At 28.2% G+C, this 21,842-nt stretch overlaps 1 protein-coding gene across 1 annotated transcript in view; it reads left to right on the top strand.

Annotated features, from left to right (window-relative positions):
- LOC129962809 (uncharacterized) overlaps nucleotides 1-20,724 on the top strand; it is a 48,809-nt gene extending 28,085 nt beyond the window's left edge. Inside the window, exons 13-18 of the mRNA XM_056076808.1 lie at nucleotides 3,384-3,504; nucleotides 6,311-6,417; nucleotides 9,018-9,114; nucleotides 11,467-11,543; nucleotides 12,320-12,465; nucleotides 20,194-20,724. Coding sequence (XP_055932783.1) covers nucleotides 3,384-3,504; nucleotides 6,311-6,417; nucleotides 9,018-9,114; nucleotides 11,467-11,543; nucleotides 12,320-12,465; nucleotides 20,194-20,290 — 645 coding nt within the window. The 3' untranslated portion in view covers nucleotides 20,291-20,724. The remainder of the gene's footprint in view (nucleotides 1-3,383; nucleotides 3,505-6,310; nucleotides 6,418-9,017; nucleotides 9,115-11,466; nucleotides 11,544-12,319; nucleotides 12,466-20,193) is intronic.
- The last annotated feature ends 1,118 nt before the right edge of the window (nucleotides 20,725-21,842 follow it).

Here is a 21,842-nt window from a genome sequence, read left to right as displayed (position 1 = left end):
TGTTGTTAAATTAGTAGCAAACATTTTTAAGAAGTATGAAAATTATAAAAATAGTGGTAAGAACTCGGATAGATTTTTTTTATCCTTAGTTTGCGATTTATTTTACATGTAAACCCTATGATATCTACAGTTTTCTACATATTATATTTATTGAAGTTAATTTTATGAGCTAAAGTAGAGAGATTATTAAAGTAAAGAGATTAGAGAGCGTGTTTCATACGCGCGCATGCACACAAATATGCACAGTTTCAGTCAAGTTGTTTTCAAACCGATTCTTTGAATCAAACCCCCCCCCCCACCACCACCACCACCAATTTAACAAAATATGGCTAAATACCATTATAGTATTGTAGTTTCGCCGTTAAATAGCATCAGTGGAGTCATAGTTGAATAAATGTTTCCAGAACTTGCTAATGTTTTCTGATATCTCATCTGTTGGAGGTACACTATGCGAAGTCTGTTTGTCATGTTTTTCGATTTATCAGGTGTAAATAGTAAAATATTGATGTTATTGATAATACTTTATGTTTCAGAAAAAATAAATTACAACTGTATATACATATATCTTATTACACGGAAGTCTCATATTCAAGAATGTGATATTTTTTATTTAGAATGCTTGCTCTGAAAATTAAAATTGAAATTGTCTCCAGAATTGTGAGGGATTAGGATTAGGTTTTACATGCGATATTGTCCCCAGATTATTGGCTTATTACATATTTCTTTTTTATTTTTTTGCCCATTACATATTTACCTCTTATATAATAAGTTTCAAATTAAAATTTACACTTTTAAAATTGATATTGCTGTTTTATTGGTGTCCGAATAGATGTTCTTGCACTTCGAAAATAAAATAAATACAAAAACTATTTTACACATAACTTATGATTTATACGAGGGTTGCTCAAATGAAAAGTGGACAGGTTGAATAAAAAGAATGGAAATGAAAATGAAAATAAATTACCATACGGGTTATTATGCATGCCCCATCGGTTTGGCAGCAGGTCTGCGTCTTTGTTTTAGAAAGATCGTAGTTCATTCTTGAAGAAGTCCTGTGAAGCTTAATTCACTTCATCATCCAAATGGAAACGTTTCCGTGGAAATCACAAAGTGACAAATTTGGACTGTACAGAAGTGTGTGTGGGGGAGGAGTTCTGACACTTTCCAAAAGAATTTATTTAAGGTCACCTGAGTTTTGCCGGAGAAATGTGGGTGGGCATGTCCATGAAGAAAGATCCTTTGTTGCGTGAGAAGGCCTGACCATTTACTTTTGGCTGCTTTCCGTAGTTTTGCTAGAGTACTATATTAATAGTGCTCGCTTGGGACAGGAAATCAATCAAGAGTGATCCAGGGCAATCGGAGAAATGATATGAATATGAATGATGTCATGTGAGCAGTTTTTTTAGAGTTCTTATATTTCTACAGAATATTTATTTTATATTTATATTATATTTTGGACATTTTCGTTTAACCGATCATTCGGGTAATCGCTTTGTCTTAGATCCAAAGTTATCATTACAAGCAACATTTCCTATGTATTAACTCAATGCAATGACAAACAATTATAAAATTTGTTTCCGTTTAGCTACAACGATGAATTTTATTATAAATAACATTTTAAATTGAAATTTTAAGAATTAATAAAAGGTAAGTAAAAAATTATACTGAAATGATATTTTTTTTTTCAATGAAAAGGTAATCATATCAATTATTAGATGGTATCACAAGCCTTTTTGTACAATTATTTACTCGATAGCATCTGTAGAAACACATCAAAATTACGGATCATTTCAAATTAATTGGATATTTAATTATCTCTCTCTCTCTCTTTTTGAAAAGTTGGTAAGAGAAGAAATAATGATTTGTTCAAGTGAATTTCCATTTCTTTTCTAGGAGTTTTCGTTTCTATTGGTTGTATAAATATGACCCTGGACATTATTTTTAATAGATGGCGTTGGTAGTGCCGCTTGTTAGATAACAACACTGAAAAGTTACATTCGAAAGGTTTGACAACAACCTTTAAAATTAGTAACTGGGATCTAATTAATATTTTTAAAAAAGGTTTTATTTTTAGTTTAGAAAGAAGTTTGGGCCTAATAAACAGCATTTGCAGGAAGTTATGTTACGTTATTTCACTGCAAAGAAAATTACAGAGAAACACAGCATTTGCTGTTGGACATTTATTTTGAACATACTTCATTGAACATAATTCAAAAAAAGTAGTTTCAGCGACTTAAAATCGATTATTCCGAAGTGTATAACAAAGAGCGTGGTAACACACACATACAACCAAATTACTAACTGAATTTTGGAACAAAAAACAGGAACAAATGCTTCTAAATTGCAGTGTAAGAAGTAATACGCGATTAAATCCTCAATATTAAATGATACAAGCAACAAGTGATCAATTTAATCGAAGCACTGAAAGGTAATCTTTGAGAATATAACGAAAGACAAGACAAAGTTGTTTTCCACACGACAATGCTCGCCTATTTGTTGCCAGACCAGTGAAAGAAATTTTAGAATCACTACAATGGGATGTGTAGCGACTTTCCCCTCCGGCTGAATTCCCCAGAAAGCACGGCTTGTTGCCCATTATTGTACAATATTGTGCGATATTATATGATATTAATCAATATTGCACTATATTATGCAATATTGCGAGTATTGATTAATATTATAGGACATTGTACAGTATTTGTGTGCTACTAGGGTCACCAGATGTTAATCCTTTGAAGTACTAATTGTCTCATTTCATACAGAATGTTCTTTTGGAGAGAGATTTATTTTTTACATAGATTTTAAACGTTTGTTTGATAACTGGATGGCTTCTGAACAAACATAATTTTTCTTAATGGTGTTCGATTGTTGCCTAATAGAGGGCCAAATGTTGTAGTTTCTGAAGAGAAGTGATCGAGTCAATCGATCTTAAATTTTTATAACCAACTAGTGTCTTTTTCTTAGGCTTAATAAAGGGCAGAATCATATTTGTACACTTAATAGATTAATGTAAATAATAACAATATTACATCCAAAAGTGATTTCAGTATCTGTATTATATTTTATTATAGAAAGGATTAAGTATATATTCTATGGATAACTATTTGTTAAGAATTTAAACGTTCATGTAATTTTTATTAAACTTCATTAAAACTTTTTCTCATTTTTCCTCCATTTCTAATTCCATTGTGTATTACTACATATCACAAAACTCGTGAAATATTTTATAGTGCAATTAATTCTTTAAAAAGAAATGTCAGCAAATTATACGACAAAGAGATAGAGAAAATATTAGATATGTTAGAATGTTTATGAAAAATAAAATGTATCAACAAGTCAATTCATTTATTTTTATGAAGCTATTGTTCTTTCTAACTTCGCAGGTATGCATCAGTGATATCTTAGAAGACACAGCCAAGGAATACATGGACCGTCTTCCGGAAAATCACAAAAATAATGTTATTTTCCAAAAATGTGATGTCTCTTCGCTTGCTGATTTCAAAAGTAGGTTGTTATAAACTATTATTTAAAAAGTTGCTTTACCGTAAATTCGAATATTTATTAATTTTGAAAAAAAAATTACACTAACAAGTACATATTTATATACATAAACATTCAAGGAGAAACATTCTAGAAGTTTTTTTATTAATTAAAAAGTCTTAATTAATATTTTATTAATTAAATCTGGTGTTAACTGTTACAGACGTTGAGGCTTAAAGATTAAGTATTTAGTAAAAAAGTACCAAATTAAGAAAATAAAAAAAATTCGTCTCTTTATAGCATACTATTTTTAGCATACTAAAAACGTCCTTTACTGATTTATTTTATATTTTTCGACCTTTAAATTAATTACTAGATTCTTTATAATTAATAATTTGAAATCTTGAAATAATTTCTTTTTCAAATATACTGTTAGGTTACACCATTCTTACAAATACAATATTAATTAAATTGTAAAATTCAATTGATTTAATTAATTGGTGGCAATTAAATTGTAAAAATATTAAAATAGTGTGTTTTTTTGAGAACATAATTAGTATTCAAAAGCCCAAAACCATATTAAAGGGGAGAAAAGTCAATTACAAAATCTGTTGCAAAATTTCATTTCCACGAACATGAAACAAACCATGTAAAGTAAAAGTGTGTTATAAATATATTCATAAATAAGATGATTATATATATATATATATTAAATCAATGGCTCCAAATTATTTTTAAATTGGATAAAATGCAGTTTCCATTTCCTTTACTTTGTAAGTATGTATCGCACGAAGTTCCCTAAACAGCAAATTTTTTTCTATGTTGATATATTGGTTTTTGGCATTTATTTGGCTGTATATGGTCATTTTATACTGATTGGTAATTAAGGGAAAGTAGTTCAAAGAATATTTTCATTAAGTAATTTAGAATAATGATTTTAAATATTCTTTTGAAGAGATTGAAACATCTTGTTAAAAATATTATAGAAGTTTTGTTCTACAAATTATTGCTAAAAAATGGTGACTTACTAATATTTTTCAGTTTGGCATTTGAAGAAAACATACAGGAGTTTTTCAGATGGAAAAATATTCCCTCTGAAAAAGTATTTAGCAACAAGATTCCGTATTCAGCAACATATCACTGCTAAATGTCAGATTTCATTTATATAATGTAGAATAAGTAAGTTTCATATACATTCCCTTTCAATTAATCACTTTATTGATAAAAAGGGAATTTATTTCTAAGGCAAGGCCAGAAAAATTGTAAACAAATATGAAGAAGATAATTCAAAAGGAGCAATGCTAAAACGGTTCTCGAAAGTATACACGAAAAAGAAGATCTTAAATTTAAAGTTAGAAAAATAATTTTAAAGTCAACAATAAACCATTAAAGAATTAGTTATAAAATTAAATTATTTTAAGGGCCTGTAAAGTGATTTGGAAATTTTTTGTTGGTTTGAATTCTGAAATAGGCGAAGTTAATTTCCAGTATCTTCTCAAAATAACATAATCATACAATACGATTTTTTTTTTATCTAATTCATATAAAGAAAAATATTAGATAAGTAGGAATTACGGAAAAAAGTGGTATGATAAATACGAATTTCGGTTCTTTTCCCTATTTGAATTATTTTGTAAGCTGATTTGAATTTTTTTCGATCAAATTATACTATCCTTTTGTAGCGTTCTTCTCTCGAGGAAGTTATCTTTGTTGATGTTCTAGATATAGCGGCGTCCTCTACAAAGAAGCAGATGGAAAGCAAAACTTTTGCGATATGCTTGAAATTCTCAATTCTATTTTTTTTAACAGTATTCGATAGCAAAAGTTTTAGCAGAATTTTGTAACAACACAAAAATAAAAGTTTAAGCGATTCACTCTCTTAGATTTTAGCTCATAGAATTATATCTTTTATATTATTTTTTTTTTTTACTGGTTCCTATTAATCTATCTTCTTCTTTTTTACACTTTAGTCTTTTTGTTTATAGTTCATTTATATACTGTACTCTATATAAAATATTTTCTTTCTACCAAATTGTGGATTTTATGTAGATAATAAAGATTAGAGTAGAGTTATATAAATAATAAATGAGAAGTTTTTCATTTAAAAATAAATCTAATTCCATCTGCTTTTATTCTTTAAAATGGTAGTATAAAATACCAAAAGAGCGTACTGGAACTAGAAGGGCACGTTACAACAGCATTGCTCGAATTCTACAAACTTTCTTTAACATTTGGCTGTGAAGGGCACCTTTGTTTCGCAATGACAGGTTCAAGCTCATAAATTTCTTTACGTGCATATAAACAATTATAAGTGTTCCTTGTTTCGCCCAGGAGTATAAATTTGTTGAAATAATACATATTGTTATAGATTGCCCTAATATGGGAGATTACAAAAATGAACAACATTGGTTAGAAGACTTGATGAATGAAATTCTATGTCATGTAGTTTGTTAATAAATCGCTCGATCATTTTTAGTTTCCCTTTTTTTAAAGGACAAAAATGTAGTGGTATATATTTAAAACCAACATTTAGATCCATTGCTGTAATGTTAAAGTATGTTGTTGAAATTATTTATATATAGGTTTAGTTATTAAATCCTGTACTTTCATTATTTTTAAGCACTTCAGTTTGGTTTTTAATCGCGGGTCAGCTATTCAATCTAACACAAGCATAATTCACCTAGAACTTAGAACAAATGTAATGTGATTCATATTTGACTCATACGACAGTCAACATAGTAAAAACAGAAAGAAAATTTTTTTAAAGCTGGACGAATCAGCTAATGTCAACAGTATTAATTCATATATTTTATGAATTTTACTTAAATAGATGCATTCGATCGAGTTATTTCTGAATTCGGAAGAATAGACATGCTGATAAACAATGCAGGAGTTTTCAACGAGCAAAATTACATGAAGTGCATTGAAGTGAACTTTGTAAGTATTGTTTTAATGTATTTTCAGAACTCTTTTTCAAAATTACTTGGCGTGTTACGAATTACTTATTAAAAATCAAATGTAAGATATCACGTTGACAGTTTTCCGGAAGTTAAAAAAAAACTTAATGTGTCATAAATTAAATATGTATTTAATTAATTACATTACATCAGAAATCTTTAGTTTTGGAGAATTTATGAGTTTTCGAGCCAAGAAATGATAGCAGCATTACCGGGATGTAATTTAGTTTTTCTTAGCTTACAAATATTTACGTCCTGTTTTGAATCAACTCTATGGTTTTTTGAAACTGTCCATGTAATTTCGTACCAACATCAAATAACGAGAAAGACACTTGGACTAATTTCTTTCTAAACACCCAGGCCAAATCAATGACCTTGACTTTTTGGTGCGTGGTTTAACACGCATTGCCAAATTTACTTTAAATTAAAGTATTAATACATTTTTACTTAATGAAAACTGCCAGCCATGTAAATAACAAAAATAAATTTTAATTACATATTAAATTAACAAATATAGAACATGATACATTGGCCGTAATTCCATCGACCAGCACGAGGCAGAAGTTCGGAGTAAGCCGGCGAAGGCAGGAAGTGAGTCACTCGTATACGTTGGAGAGCAAAGTTCATCTCCATAGGTATGATTGATGCTTATCGCCAGTTGGCGAAACAAACAGTCATTTATCGCCGGTTTGGCCGCTACAACTTGACCCAGACATTGGACTTGACTTAAGGAGAGGGTATTAAGGCTCAGTGTTATATTGAACTTTCACACCATATACATAGCAGACCTTCCATGGAAATTGGTTTCGAATCTGAAATTGTATAGTATCTAAGCCGAGATCTTACTAATTGATTACAAAGGCTTCAAGTTTTCAGAGATAGACAGTTGTATAATTGAATAATTTTCTTTTTGAATTGAAAATAATAAATTTTAAAACAGCGAAATATTTATCGAATTTATTAAGAACTTTGTAAACGAAACAATTTATAAGAGCGATTGTGTTTTGAGAAAAATTCTAGCTTAGGAAAAAGAGAGATGTTCTGCGTTTGGAAAACCAAGTTGGAAAAGAGCAGAAAAGAGAAATAAGTTTTATTTTCTGCAATCTAATTCATATTTTCTCGGGATTTTCAAATGCTGAACTTTTTCTTTAAATTCACCAAAATTCTTTATTTTTTTTAACTATGATGAAAAAAAATTAAGGATATAAAATGCATTTTGTTTTGAGAATTTTTAACAAACCCAGGTGGAGGAGGTCAAATGGAGGTGCTGCTATTTCAAATGAAATATAGAATACAGTTCTTATATGAACGTTACGTTAGATCTGTACGGAAATTCACATAAAAATAGTAGATTTGACATTTTTCAGAAGAATTTAGCACAATATTTGATAGAAATTTATAATTTTCATATAAAGGATGCATAACGAAATTCACTTGGCGTCTTTGAGCTATCTTATTCGTAGATGGATAACCATAATACGAAAAATGGTTTTTCAAAGTCATTGAGCTTTGAAATGCTGATTTTCACCTAAAATATAGAGGTCGAATTTTTGCTGGATTGTCGTTTATTTTTGCGGAATTGAGAAGTGGAATTTTAGCAAAATTGTATACTCACATTAAAAAAAAAAGATTTGAATTTTCAGAATGTAATATAATGCTTCATGCAGTTGCTTTAGTTCTTTATGCCACAAAAATTAAATAAAGATGAAATCAACAGCAGTAATATTATTCTATTATTCATTGCAAATGATAAATAAATAAAATGGAATCGCATTGGGACATAGCTTATTTATGAACGCACACTTTATTAAAACCTATTTTTATTAGGAATAAAGAATTTTATAAAAAGTAATTTTCTCTGGAGCATTGTAGAATATATATATATACATAAACCTAATTTTTTAAAACATAGCCCGAAGAGACACTTTGAATTTTAAATTTCGTTTTTATTCAAACCCTAGAGACATAATTTATGCACAAGTAGCAACGACGAGGCACATCAACACAGAACGACACAAGAGCGGAAAGAGGAAAAATAATGAAATATTTATTCCCATGAATATATACTATGATATTTTGATAGGGATTTCTTTTCTTGCCGATTTAAGCAAAGGAATTATAGGGATCTTTTAAAATAATGTGTCAGATCGACACATTTTTATCCTTTCACTCGGAGTGTGGGAACTTGTCGATCTCACCAATTTAACAGAGCTACTGTCTCATTAATTAAATAAAAAAAGGTGGAATTGGATCAGGAAATAAGAGAATGTTTTAAAATGAAGTTAATATGGGCCGAATTTGTATAAAACATTGAAAGTTAATTAAATCAAATTTTAATATATATATATATATATATATATATATATATATATATATATATATATATATATATATATATATATATATATATATATATATATATATATATATATATATATATATATTAAAAAATTCAATTATTCTTGTTTAATCAACCAGAAATTAGATATCACTTCTTTTTTGAAAATTTTCTGGTCGATATGTTAAAGCATTGTCATTTTCTGAAGTTTCACATGACGTTTTCATTAATATCATTTACAGATTGCAGTTGTGAATGGAACACGACTTGCTTTCGAACATATGGACATTAACAAAGGTGGGCATGGTGGTCATGTCATTAACACATCATCCGAAGCAGGTTTGCTTACATTTTTATACTCATTTTGTCTTAATGCATTTTCTTTTTGACAATGTTTGATATGTAGAATAATATATAATTTGGTGTTCTATAACTCTAACTATATTGTTCTGAAAGAATATCTAAGAATTAAATATTCTTTCTCACTAAATGCTAAAAATTTTTTATTTCATGAAGATTTATTTTATCTCGATTCTTTGACTCTCGGCTCATTTATTGGGCTTTTTTGAGGAGGAAAATAAAAATATTGCAGCTAAAAATATATTAACTAGGTAAAGATTTTATTTATCTTAAGATGTTAAAACTGACTGAGATGCTATTTATTTTCAATTTATCTTTTAAAATTAAATACTTTATGGATAAATAATATAGCAAATTGTTATACGAGCATTTTAATGCAAATAAAAAACAAAACAGATATGCAATTTAGTGATAACTTTTTGTTGAAAGCATAAATCATTTATTGATCATTTCAGTAGAAGACACAGATGTATTCATGAAATACTACGGGTGAATTTATGGAATTCAACTTAATTGAAGAAGACAGTAATTGTAGTGCATTATCAATTAATCTATAGATAATCCAATACGGAAAATTTAAGATAAAAAAGGCAAGAATATTCCATACATAGACAACTAACTGTTTTTAACATAAAATATTAATTTTCAAATGATAGAGCATTCTAATTAATGATATTTATTTTCCATTTTACTTTATTTATTTGTAAAGGAAGCATAACTACATCTAATTTTAAAGCTGATTTTAAGGAACTATCGAAATATTTCAATAGTTTCTAAGCACAAGTTTGGGCATGAATATTTTCTGCATTCGTTTTGTTTTATTTAAAAAGATAATGTTCAAAAAAATTTATAATATCGCTGCAGATCTAATTAATGCACAAACCTTGCGAGTGTGCTGCCATCTTTAGCCAATCACATCATTTAAAAAGTCAAATTATTTTACTAATTTGGTTAAAATCAAATAAAATATGTCTTACTAAACAAAATTCCTATTTTTTTAAAAAAATCTTTTGTTAAATTTACAGTAAAACTCCTATTTATTATATCTGTCTACCGTTAAATAAAATAAATAAAGATTTTTTTTGTTATTGATCGCAAAGAAAGTCAAAGCAAAATAATACAATAAATTGCGTTTTGAAAAGAAGAATATGTATAATTAAAGAATTGAAAATTAAACGATTGATTGAACCTATTTCATCTTTTGTATCATATATTAAACTAATGTAATCAATATCAGTTATTTTTTCTCATATAACAAATCAATGTATATTTATCAAAAATTTTATTTAAGCACCATCCAGGTTATATTCTTTTCATATGCTTATAACACTGAACCACAGTAATAAAACGGTGTCGTAAATGAAAGATGATTTGGCTTTATTTCATCATTATTGTAAATGAAAGATGATTTGGCTTTATTTCATCATTAGAACGATATCTTCTTGAGTATACTACACAGAAATCCAATCTATTAGTTGAATGAATTTTTCATCTCCGAAACACAAATATTTCTAGAGCTTCCGCTGTTTGCTCAAAAGGAAAATCTGATTTGTAGGAACATAAATATCACTTAAGCTTCTGTAACTCGTATTTCATAATTTATTTCGGAAACATAAAAAAAAGGGCTTTTAATTTCCTCCAAATATAAGATATTGAATTTTTCACAGAGACGGAGGAGAGAGAGAGAAAAAAAATGTGAACATATGCAAGATATATATTTTTTTAAAGAAATTCATTTTGCAATTCCCAAACGTGTTTTTTTTTTTTTTTTTTTTTTTTTTGCAATTAGGATTTATTCAAAAATGAAACAAAGTACTGCTAAAAATATTGCTACAAAAAAAAATCTGTCAATTTTTTCTTAAAAGCATTTTTTAACAAGAATTTCTGAATAAAAAAAATATTTTGCTCAAGAAATGGATGAATATTCTTATTAAGTCAAGCGAAAAATATCTAATCATAAAAACGATGAATTTTGAAATTTATTTAGCATTATGCCCATTTTATTGCATTTATTGAGGAAAATAGTTATTCCTATCAAAAGGAAAATCAAAGTAATATTTTTAGATATGGTACTGTTTTTAAAATGTTACAGTATTATAAAACTAGACCTGCATATTACTCTAAATACATACCAAAATTCATTTTTGTTACATCAATAAAAGATACAGATTTCATTTTTTTTTATTCAAGATCAGTTTGATATGTTTAAAAATTGAATTAATGAAAAACTTTCAAAATGTTATTTGAAACCTAAATCTTGAAATTTATGACTCAACAGATATAGTTTCATTAGTCGCTTACTTGATTAGCTGACAATTTTATTTATCTTAGGTTTGGATCCAATGCCTTTAGCTCCTGTATATGTTGGAACGAAACATGCTGTAGTTGGATATACCAGGAGCATTGGAGTAAGCAATTAAAATTTAAAAAAATTAGAATTTTTTTAAATTTTAAATTCAAACTGTATAAAATTATTTATTATTATTAATATTTGCAGTTCTTTAAAATTACTTATTATAGGAGTAAAGATTCTTATAAACTAAGCGATGGATTTTAAAATGGTACAGTAGGCACGCTTTGATATTATTATTCTTTCAGAATATTAATAAGTGAATTCAGGAATTTTCGATAGAATGCTTCCAATCAACAAGCATTTCTGCATTTGAAAATCTGTAAGGAATATCTATTTCTATCAGGAAATTTGATGATTTACTCAGAAAATCCTATATATATTAAACAGTGTATTAATATTCAAAAGTCTTGATGGAAAGACATCAAGTTCTTTCTCTTGCCTAGATTTTTTGACGGCCGTTGTCATTATTTGGACTATCTGGCCTTAATTCGCAAGTGGTAGATTTTGATTACCGTGTTAACTGCATCTCATCCCATGTGATTTCTTCCTATGACGATATTTAGTAAATGCTGTGTTATCTCAAAATTTTACATTACATATGGAACCCATATATCTAGAATGCATTGTATAAAATGCCTACAATGTAAATCTGCGACTTTATAAGAATTTGAGAAGAAAGATTGTGTGGTAGAGAATAACTAAGATTTCAGTTTTACAAATCTACATTAGAAAAAACTTTAAATAATATGACTTTTACACATAATTAACATGCACATTTTTAAACCTTTTGGAAAAAGTTATCTACAGCTGATAGGTTTTTTTTTTTCGTAGGCTGAATACCATTTTAAAAAGACTGGCATCAAGGTGAATGCTATATGTCCTGGACCGGTCGATACAGGATTCTTCAGAGTTTTTCCGACGAAGTGCGTTGATGTCGAAGAGGCCAAGAAACTAGCCGCAGAAATGAAGCCTGTCAAGTAAGTTTATTTGCAATTGAAAAATATTAGAGCAATATTAATATTAACAATTAGTTATAAAATACAATATTTTAAATTCAACTTTGCATTATCTCATGTTAGTTTAAATCCAAAGCTGGGTTAAATTATCATGTGTTTGACATAATAGTTGATACAGATACGCACGCACACACACACAACAAACACTATACTGCATTGAAATACTAAATGGCAAATTTTTAAAAAGCAACAAAATAAAAGATTTTTTATGAGTTTATAATCTTAGGCATTTAATAACAACTTATTTTGATAGGCATAGACAACATGCCATATCTGAAACTATACCGCAGAAATTTCTTTGCATTAAAAAAATGTATAATAATAATGATAATGATATGGACCGAAAAGATTAATTTTTGAAAAGTGAAAATCGTGACTCCAAATTGAATCAAGAAGAAATACATTGAAAACAAAATTTCCCATTGGATCATTTTTTTTCACTTTCTAAACACTTTTTTTTAGCAAAGCTAATTATTAAAAGAAGAAAGATAAAAAAAAAGTTCATCTTTAATTAAAATATTTAATTAAATTTGTACATAACTTTTTAAACTGAATTTTATTTTACTTATTATAAACTAATGTAATATGTAACATCTCCACTACTTTTTTAACAAAAGGTATCTTCTTTTCAATCTTTTGAACAAAAATCTTTAAGGATAAATTTTATACATTTAAATGTTTTTATAAAAATTTTCTAAATAATTACTTTTGACTGAATTTCCTTTTTGTTTCTTTTAATTAATGTAAAGAGAACTCGATCTCCGCAACTAAGAAAAAAGGCGAGATTTCAGACACACGTTAAATAGCGAAGTTATTTACTGAAAGTACTATGTAAAGAAAGAGTATGAGATTATACATATGAATTACTGGAGTAGTTTTCCGAAACTTTTGCTCATATTCTGCCATAAAGGTCTAATGTACCCCCTCCCCCCCTACGTACGAAATTGTGGAACGCTGGGGAAACCCGGTATTGTCTTGTATGGTACTAGCGAACAATAATGTATAGAATAATTGGCGTGTATTTAACATTTTTACTGGAACCATAGCGAGAATATATATTTTGAACGCCTACTTACCGACCGACTGAAGCCAAGATGTGACATGGAATTACAATTATCGTCAAAAGATCACATATCTAATTTCACTGATTTAAATCATTTCATTTATAAGTTAATGCGTTTACACGTATGCAAAAATACAGACCAACAAGCGGTCAACCCTTTACGCATTTGGTTAAAATTTGATAAAAATCTACATTTTAGATGCTGAACCTGTATACCAAATTTTATGTATTTAGCTCTCTATGTTTTGTAATTATTGGATTCTCTTGTACTCAAATAACCATACAGATTCTCACTGAATGAATTTTATTTAAAATTGAAAGAAATCTACAAATTTAATCAAAAGTCCATATACCAAATTTCATTTGTCTTCATCTCAGGACGTTTTTGAATTATCTTGTAAATAGTTAGACATAATGTCGAAAATGCGTCTTTTAAAACGCAGAAAAGTTTAAAACGTGGAAATTTGTTAAAATTTCGAATTTGAACTTTTGATGATTAAAATACTTTCTCGATATTCCATGTATTACAAAGTGAAAAAGAAATATACACAGCACCACTTACTCATTCTGAAGTTATAATACTTAATATAATGTTTCCTTTGCTCATTTATTTTTCCATTTTTGTGAATTTGCCCATAGTTTCCACACAAAAGAAACCTTGATGATTCGTCGCAACATGATTTAAGGAAATTGATACTAAGAACCAAAGGATGCCTAGCTTCAAATACTTGATTATATTTCTTCAATTATAAAATAATAAAAGAATAGATGTAGCAATTTGTTAAATCAAGGGTGTAAAAAATTAGACACTCCTTTTCAATTCATGGACATGAACTGAATTCAGAATTATTGCGTGAAAATTTAAAACTTCATTAGTTACGGTTTCAGCAGATAATTGAGTAAATTAGTTCCGGTAAAATTTTCTTTTAACTTTTGTCATCCTTTGATAAGTTATAAAGTTCAATGTTTCTTTTATCATGGAGGTAACGCATTGCGTTTTGGAATGTGTATCAGAAGGATTGATCCATTTTGTTGAACTGTTTTAGGAACACTTAACACATGGATTCATTTTGACATGCCGTAATTGCTTTTCTTGTATCATCCTAATGTATCAGTAAAAATCAGTTTTCTATAAGACATGAATGTTATTTTTGTTACTGGGAAATTCTAAATACTTTAATTTATCTGCCATTCAGTTCACTAATTTTTACATTATATTGAGAGTTCAGGATATTTAAGATACCTGTTTCTCCTTTTTTTTTTGGATATCTGAAAACATTTTTTTCTCTGATCTTGTATGTTTTAAAAATAGAATAAGTAAATTCAGAAGTCTTAAATAACAAATAAAAAAAAGGAATTAAATTTAGAAATAATACTTTAATTAAGTGCTTTTTAAAAATATTTAGTTTAAAAGGCATTTTTTAAAAAAATTCTTAGTGGCTATAGAATGTATATATTAAAATTCACATTTCTAAATTTTTTTGCATAAGACAATTAGGGGTGACAATTTTTTCGAACAATTTTCTGTCCTTTAAAATAGTTTGCTATATCCTACCAAAAATCAAAGTAAAAATTAAAATTTTAACTATTTTGATTTAAAAAAAGCCAATAAACATTTTAATACCGTTAAAAATTTATTTATCAAAGATTAAATTGTTAACTGCTAAACTTTATTAATAAAAACTAAAATCTACTTTAATTGTTAATGGACAATGAAAATATTTTAATGCCTAAGAAGATGAATTTATTCGGCGATAATATGTGTAACTACCGAATTTTGGAAGTACTAAATCCTAAATATTTTGATTAAAAATAATAAAAAAATTAACATGCATCTATTATTCTATATTTTATCGTTAATTACCAATTTTGGTTTTAAAGATAAGTATTTTGAATAACAATGGTAAGTGAAAATATTTTAATGCCTTTAAAAATGAATTTATTCAAAACTGAGTTCGTTACTTGTTAAATTTTTGGAATAATTAAAATGCTAATAAAATATTTTAATATTTTTAAAAATACATTTATTCAAAGATTTATCATGAATAGTTTATTATATATTTAGATGAAAATAGAAATGGGCTTAAAAACGAAAAGAAAAGCAATTAGAAATACTGACTGTCTACATGCTAATACATTAATTAAGGGAAATTAAGCTTTTATTTTTCAGTAATGAAGGCTATTTTGGAAATAAATGGTTCCACTATTTTATTATTATTGAAATAGGATTATTTATAAAATGTAATTTCACGTAAAAAATGGATAAAAATTTTATTCATTCAGTTCCATGTGTATTCTCTTTTTTATTTTACTTAGATGTCTTTATGATTTCTTTTTACTTGACAATGTTTAAATGTCGAAAGTTTGATATATAATAAATCGCTATACATTTATTATAAGTCATAACAACAATAAACATAAATTAATTAATCAAGAAGACGTTCAAGCATCTTTAAGAAATAAATAAAGGATATGCAATTGCAATCTTAATTGGATATAAATAAAAACAACAACAACAAAAATAGTGGTAAAAGACTGGAGGTTGGATGTTAACTTTCACCTGCGCATTTTCGGCAAATGAAAATGAATGTTTTTCTGGAATATTCAAAACAAGAGAAAATGGAAATAAAATTTAAAATAATGCTATTAAAGTAAATAAACAGAAATTTGTAAAAAAAGTACATCAAAACTTGCCAAATGACAAGTGCATCTAATTTGGCAAAAATTAAAATAAGAATAGCGCAAACTCATTTTCGTTATTCTTTATATCAGTATAAACTTTTTATTCATTTAAATTGTTGTTATTGTAATTTAAAACAAAATTCAAGACTATAAAACCAATTAAATTGCAATTTTCCGTCGTATCCACTTCAAACATATTAAAACTGCATCCAACGGAAGGCAAAACTAAATATTTGTAACAAAATAAGACAAAAACACAACAAACACCAACAAAAGAATTATTAAAGGTAAAAGAAAATATTTTGATAAATTTTTAATCTGGTCCAGATGGAACAACAGAAAACTGCTAAAAAGGATAATGGTATGATAATAAATAGATCTGTTGAAAAAATAAATTAAAATATATAAAAAAAATCAACCCAAAATAAATTTTATTTTTGATAAATTAATGAAAAAGCTTCTGTTATTAGAGAATAGTGTGCCCCTTTATAATTGAAGAAAGAAAAGAAATACTTGGATTTAAACGAATGCTCAAAGAACGTATGAACGAAGATTTTGAATTTTAGATTGAGCAATGGGAAAATAATTTTATAGAAATGTTAACGAATAAGTGAAAAATAAGTGAATTGTATTAGAGTATTGAAAATTAAAATCTTTTAATGCCATTGGACGATAGAAAATTTTGTACATTAATCAAATCCTATCATTAAAATTTTTAACTTATAGAAAATACAAATGCATATTTTTTTCTTATAATAATTTTTTTAGGAATTAATTGACAAAAATTCATGGAAAAATTTCAGAACTAGGTAATTTTTAAATAAAATGTAATCAAAACTTTGAAAAATAAAGCTTTGTTTTGATATTTAATTTGAAACTATTCAAAGAATACCCATGGAAAATTCGATGGTTCTGGATCGAGCTTATTCCATAGAACAGAAAATTTTAAACTTTTTCTACTTCTCTTCCTTCCTAAAATCTCATCTTTGAACAATTTTTTTTTTTTTTTTTTTTTTTTTTGCACAGCATTTTATTCAGGAAACAATTAATAAACCGCAAATTAAGTAGGAAACAAAATGAACCAATAAAAATTCTTTAATGAATAAGAATGTAATTTATTGAATATTACTATTTGAAAAATTCGATGTACAGAGTAGGCAAAAATCTGTAAAAACTTTAAAAATTCATAAAACCACAAAAAATATTCAAAATATAAAACGGTTTGTAAGTTTAACATTGATAGGTTACGGGATTTTTTTTTAAGATATGGAAAAAAAAACAGCCTACAGATGGCGCTGGTACGAATGACTTAAATGGAAATATGCAAATGAGACAGGTAATTATAATTAGATACTCTCTTGATCCAGAATCTGTTCCCGTTGCATGCCAAGTAAGTGAACAAGGAATCAGCGACTACTGCACTGCGTAAATTCCAATTTCAGAAATGTGTGACGACTGGAAAAGAGCCTTCAAGAATGGCAAGCCTCATAAAGCTTGTTCAGCAGTTTTGAGGAAACTGGAGGATCGTGTAAGGTAAGGATAACAAAATCTAAGGCAGATATGTTCGGCCCGCATTGCAGCCAGAATGGAAACATTAGCGTCAGGATCCGCTGCAGGGTTTAGCAATGCACAGAAAGTTGGCAGATGCTCGGGCTTACCACCATACTCAATACGTAACATTCTTCATGAAGTTCTTAATCAGAATCCATACAAATTACAGTCTTGCCATGTACTTTCACCGTCGGATACCGTAAAGAGAGAAGCATTTGTGAGATGGGCTCTCTCCAAAATTGGACAGAATCTCTCCTGAGTCTTTAACATCTTGTGGCCAGATGAAACTCATTTTCTGCTCCATGACAACATTAGTTAACATTAGCAGACGTTGCAAGTTTCTATGTTTTCCTCGATTGCCAGATATGACACCAGCATACTTTTGGCTATGGGGAAATTTGAAATTCCGTGTGTATCAATCTCGTCCATCTAATCCACCGAGAGTTGTCACGTATACAGCCGGACATGCTGCACTCTGCCGCTGCTGGATTCGTTACACGCCTGCAATGTGTTATCACCTGTGGTGGTGGACATATGGAACACATATTGCTATAATAAACGATTTGGTATCATTATTTTTGTCATTTATGTATCTTTTCTTTCACTTATGTACAAAATGCTACCTATCGGCTTTTTTTTAATTAATTTTTTTTCTTATCTTAAAAAAAAAATTCCGTGACTTATCGATGCTAAACATACAAACCATTTTTTATTTTGCTTAATTTTTCGGGTCTTATAAATTTTTAAAATTTTTACGGACTTTTTGCCCACCCTGTGATATTTGAAATCAGGATGTCTTTCCTCTTTGTTTCTGCTTAATAATATTTCAAAATTTGATAGAAGTGAGTTACCAATATATTCACCAAAATGCTATAGAAGATTAGAAACACTCTCGCATATACACTACTCTGACGATTTTATCTAGATATTTTTTTGTAATAATTGTCCCAAAAATAAACTTGATTTAGTTATAAATTATCTTTATTTTCATTCATTTGTAGTTTGAATTTTTCATTGCACACATTGAAAAAAACAAACCAGTGGAAGTGTTCTCCCCACGACTTTCTTGCATACTCCCTAATATACTTTTCATATCAGAGAACATCTTATATGACATTGGGTTACAATAGTTTCGAAGTATTAACTTTTGGCTGGAATTTACTGAATCTATCAGTCAACCCTGGCGATTTTTTGGCTATTAATTCCTGGCATGCGATTAATAGTATCCAAAAATCGAATTTCTGTTTCAAATAAGTTTTTATGAACTGATTGAAACAAAAATTTGACACAAAACTTCACTTGTAGTTACAAAATCCCAAACCAAATTTGATATAGTTGAGTCACTGGGTTTTCGAATAATCGCGTTCACATGTTTCTGAAAGTACAGACCGACAGACGGTTAACCCGTTGCTGGATTTGGCTCAAAATTGATATATCTAGCTCTCTTCGTTTTGTAATTTTCGTGCTGACATATTCACACAGCTGATCAGATTTTACACAAAATTTGAAGGAAATCTGCAAATTTGGTGCAAAGATCGTATACCAAATTTCAACCGCCTAGCTCAAAATGTTTTTCAGCTACCTTTGTCACTGAAAGACAGACGGACATTTTCTAAAAATGTGTTTTTCGAACTCAGGGATGTCTAAAACGCAGAGATTCGTCAAAATCTCGAATTCGAATTTTTCGACAACTACTATATTTTTTCTATACTATGTATACGAAAAACTAATTATGAAAATTTTCCTCAGTTCGTATGACTGAATGGAATCATTACTTCATCTGTTGTTGTTTCTTATAGCACTTGCCACAGACAAGCCCGCTGTTCAAAGACAGCCGATTTAAGTCTAAGGAGGAGCGCCTCTTGTTTTTATCGCAGAGCCAACTTGGGCGAAGAGTAAGGCTTGACTACTCACGCATCACTCATTCGCTTGCACAACTCCTTTTTATAGGAGGGCACATTCACACATCTCACAGATAGAACAGGACGAACAACCATGCCCAAACCGGGACTCGAACCTGGGACGCCCAGATCACCGGGAAAATGCGCTACCCCTATGACAGGACGCACGCATTACTTCATCTTCATCTGTATTACTTCAGTTGTATCTTCCTCATATTTTCTTTATTTCACACGTGTTTTTTTTCCAAAAACTACATTTGAAAAATCAAATGATAAATACTTTTTGCTAGCTTGAACCTATATATTCAACAATCAACATACACAATGGATAAATATCATGAAAAATTCCTCTTTTTTCCTTTAAAAGGCTGCTTGATTTTTATTCTACATCATACGAATTAATAATATTTTATCTATGCAAAATGATGCCACCGTGAGTTTTGAAGTTTGATTCAAAATTTCTTTGCGTATAAATCTCATTTTCTTTTTCAGGCCTGAGGATGTTGCCGGAGCTTTGATTAAGCTACTTGAGGATGACAAAAATGGAGCCATATTGAGAATAGATGTCGATGGATTAAGATATGTTTAGAAGAAAAAAATATATTTTCAAAAATTAAATTCATCCACTTCAGAAAGTGTTATGCTATTGGTGTAAAACTTGACCAACATTTAAAGAAAATAGAAATAGTTAGCAATTTATTTTTCTGTCTTATTTTGAAATTTTTTCGAAAAATATAAGAAATATTCTGATTGTCGAGTTCATACAAAATATCCTGTTAAGTAGATATTTCTATTATTTTGTTGTAGATAATATTTTGAAAATTAAACAATAATCAGAAAATGGTAATCTGATATTTTTTTTTTCTGTCGAGTGTTATAAAGAAAACGTGTGTTCTGTTTCGTAGTTAATACTTTAATAAAAAAATTTATTACTATTTTAAGCAACCTTTTTATAAAAATATTTAAAAAAATGAAAATTATTATAAGAAAAATTGAAATTTACCACTCATTTTTCTGTATTTTGTGGCAATTAATAAATAAAATGTCTTTTCTGTTTTTGTTGAAATTGCACTTTTTTTAAAGAATTTATTGTTTTAGGTCACTGTTTCCAAACTAATAAAAATGTATGTGACGAATTACCGACTCTCTTTTGTCCTTGCCCAAATTTATTTATATATATATATATATATATATATATATATATATATATATATATATATATATATATATATATATATATATATATATATATATATATATATATATATATATTTAAGATTCAAATTTTTATATTTTTGGCATGAACCAATCTACAGAAACGATTTTAAAAACATTTATAAGGCAAACGTTTCAGCGGGAGTTATTTTATGTAAACACCATGATATAAATATATGTATAATCATATGAACATGTCATATCAATTTTCATGTAAGCCACAATTAAGTGGCTCAGCAAAGCTTCTTGACTTCTAACCTGGACTGCTATTTACAGTCAATACATTTGATATAATTTATTGGAAAAGAAGGCAAGGAAGAATTTCAGTCTATTTCTATACTTCCCTCGACTTTCTTGTATACATAGACATATAACGTATTTTGTACTACTTAGCATAGTGAAGAAAATTGCACATGTATCGAGTATATATTTTGCATTCTTTCCTATTTCAAATTTGATACATACTTAAAATTTTCTTATAAAAAAACGATATCAAACTTTATCCTCTTAGTTTGTTGTGCTTTTCAATTATTACATTCCTGCCGGAGTCATCCCTTTAATTAAAAAATTGCCACAAATTGAGACATTGAGGGAAGAATATTGTTTGTGAAATATTATTCATTTAACTTGCCATGTTTTTCACCTATCGCACATGAGGGAGTAGATTGGCAGACTTCCCTAAAAAGAGATTTCGTTCAAGTTTAACAGAAATATGGAAATGTATTCATGAGATCACATAGCAAATTTCATCCTTCTTGATTAATATATTTTTAAGTTATCGCTTTCACAAGTAGACATATAAGCGCAACGAATACCCATAGTTATAAAAATGCGTTTTTTAGTTTTGGTAGCGCTAAAATCTTGAGGATTTATCAAACTCTCAAAGTGAAATTTTTCGACGACTGCCGTACTTCCAATACTTCTTA

This window comes from Argiope bruennichi, chromosome 3 (genome assembly GCF_947563725.1).
Source record: "Argiope bruennichi chromosome 3, qqArgBrue1.1, whole genome shotgun sequence".
Lineage (NCBI taxonomy): Eukaryota > Metazoa > Arthropoda > Arachnida > Araneae > Araneidae > Argiope > Argiope bruennichi.
This window is presented reverse-complemented; position numbering and strand designations above follow the sequence as displayed.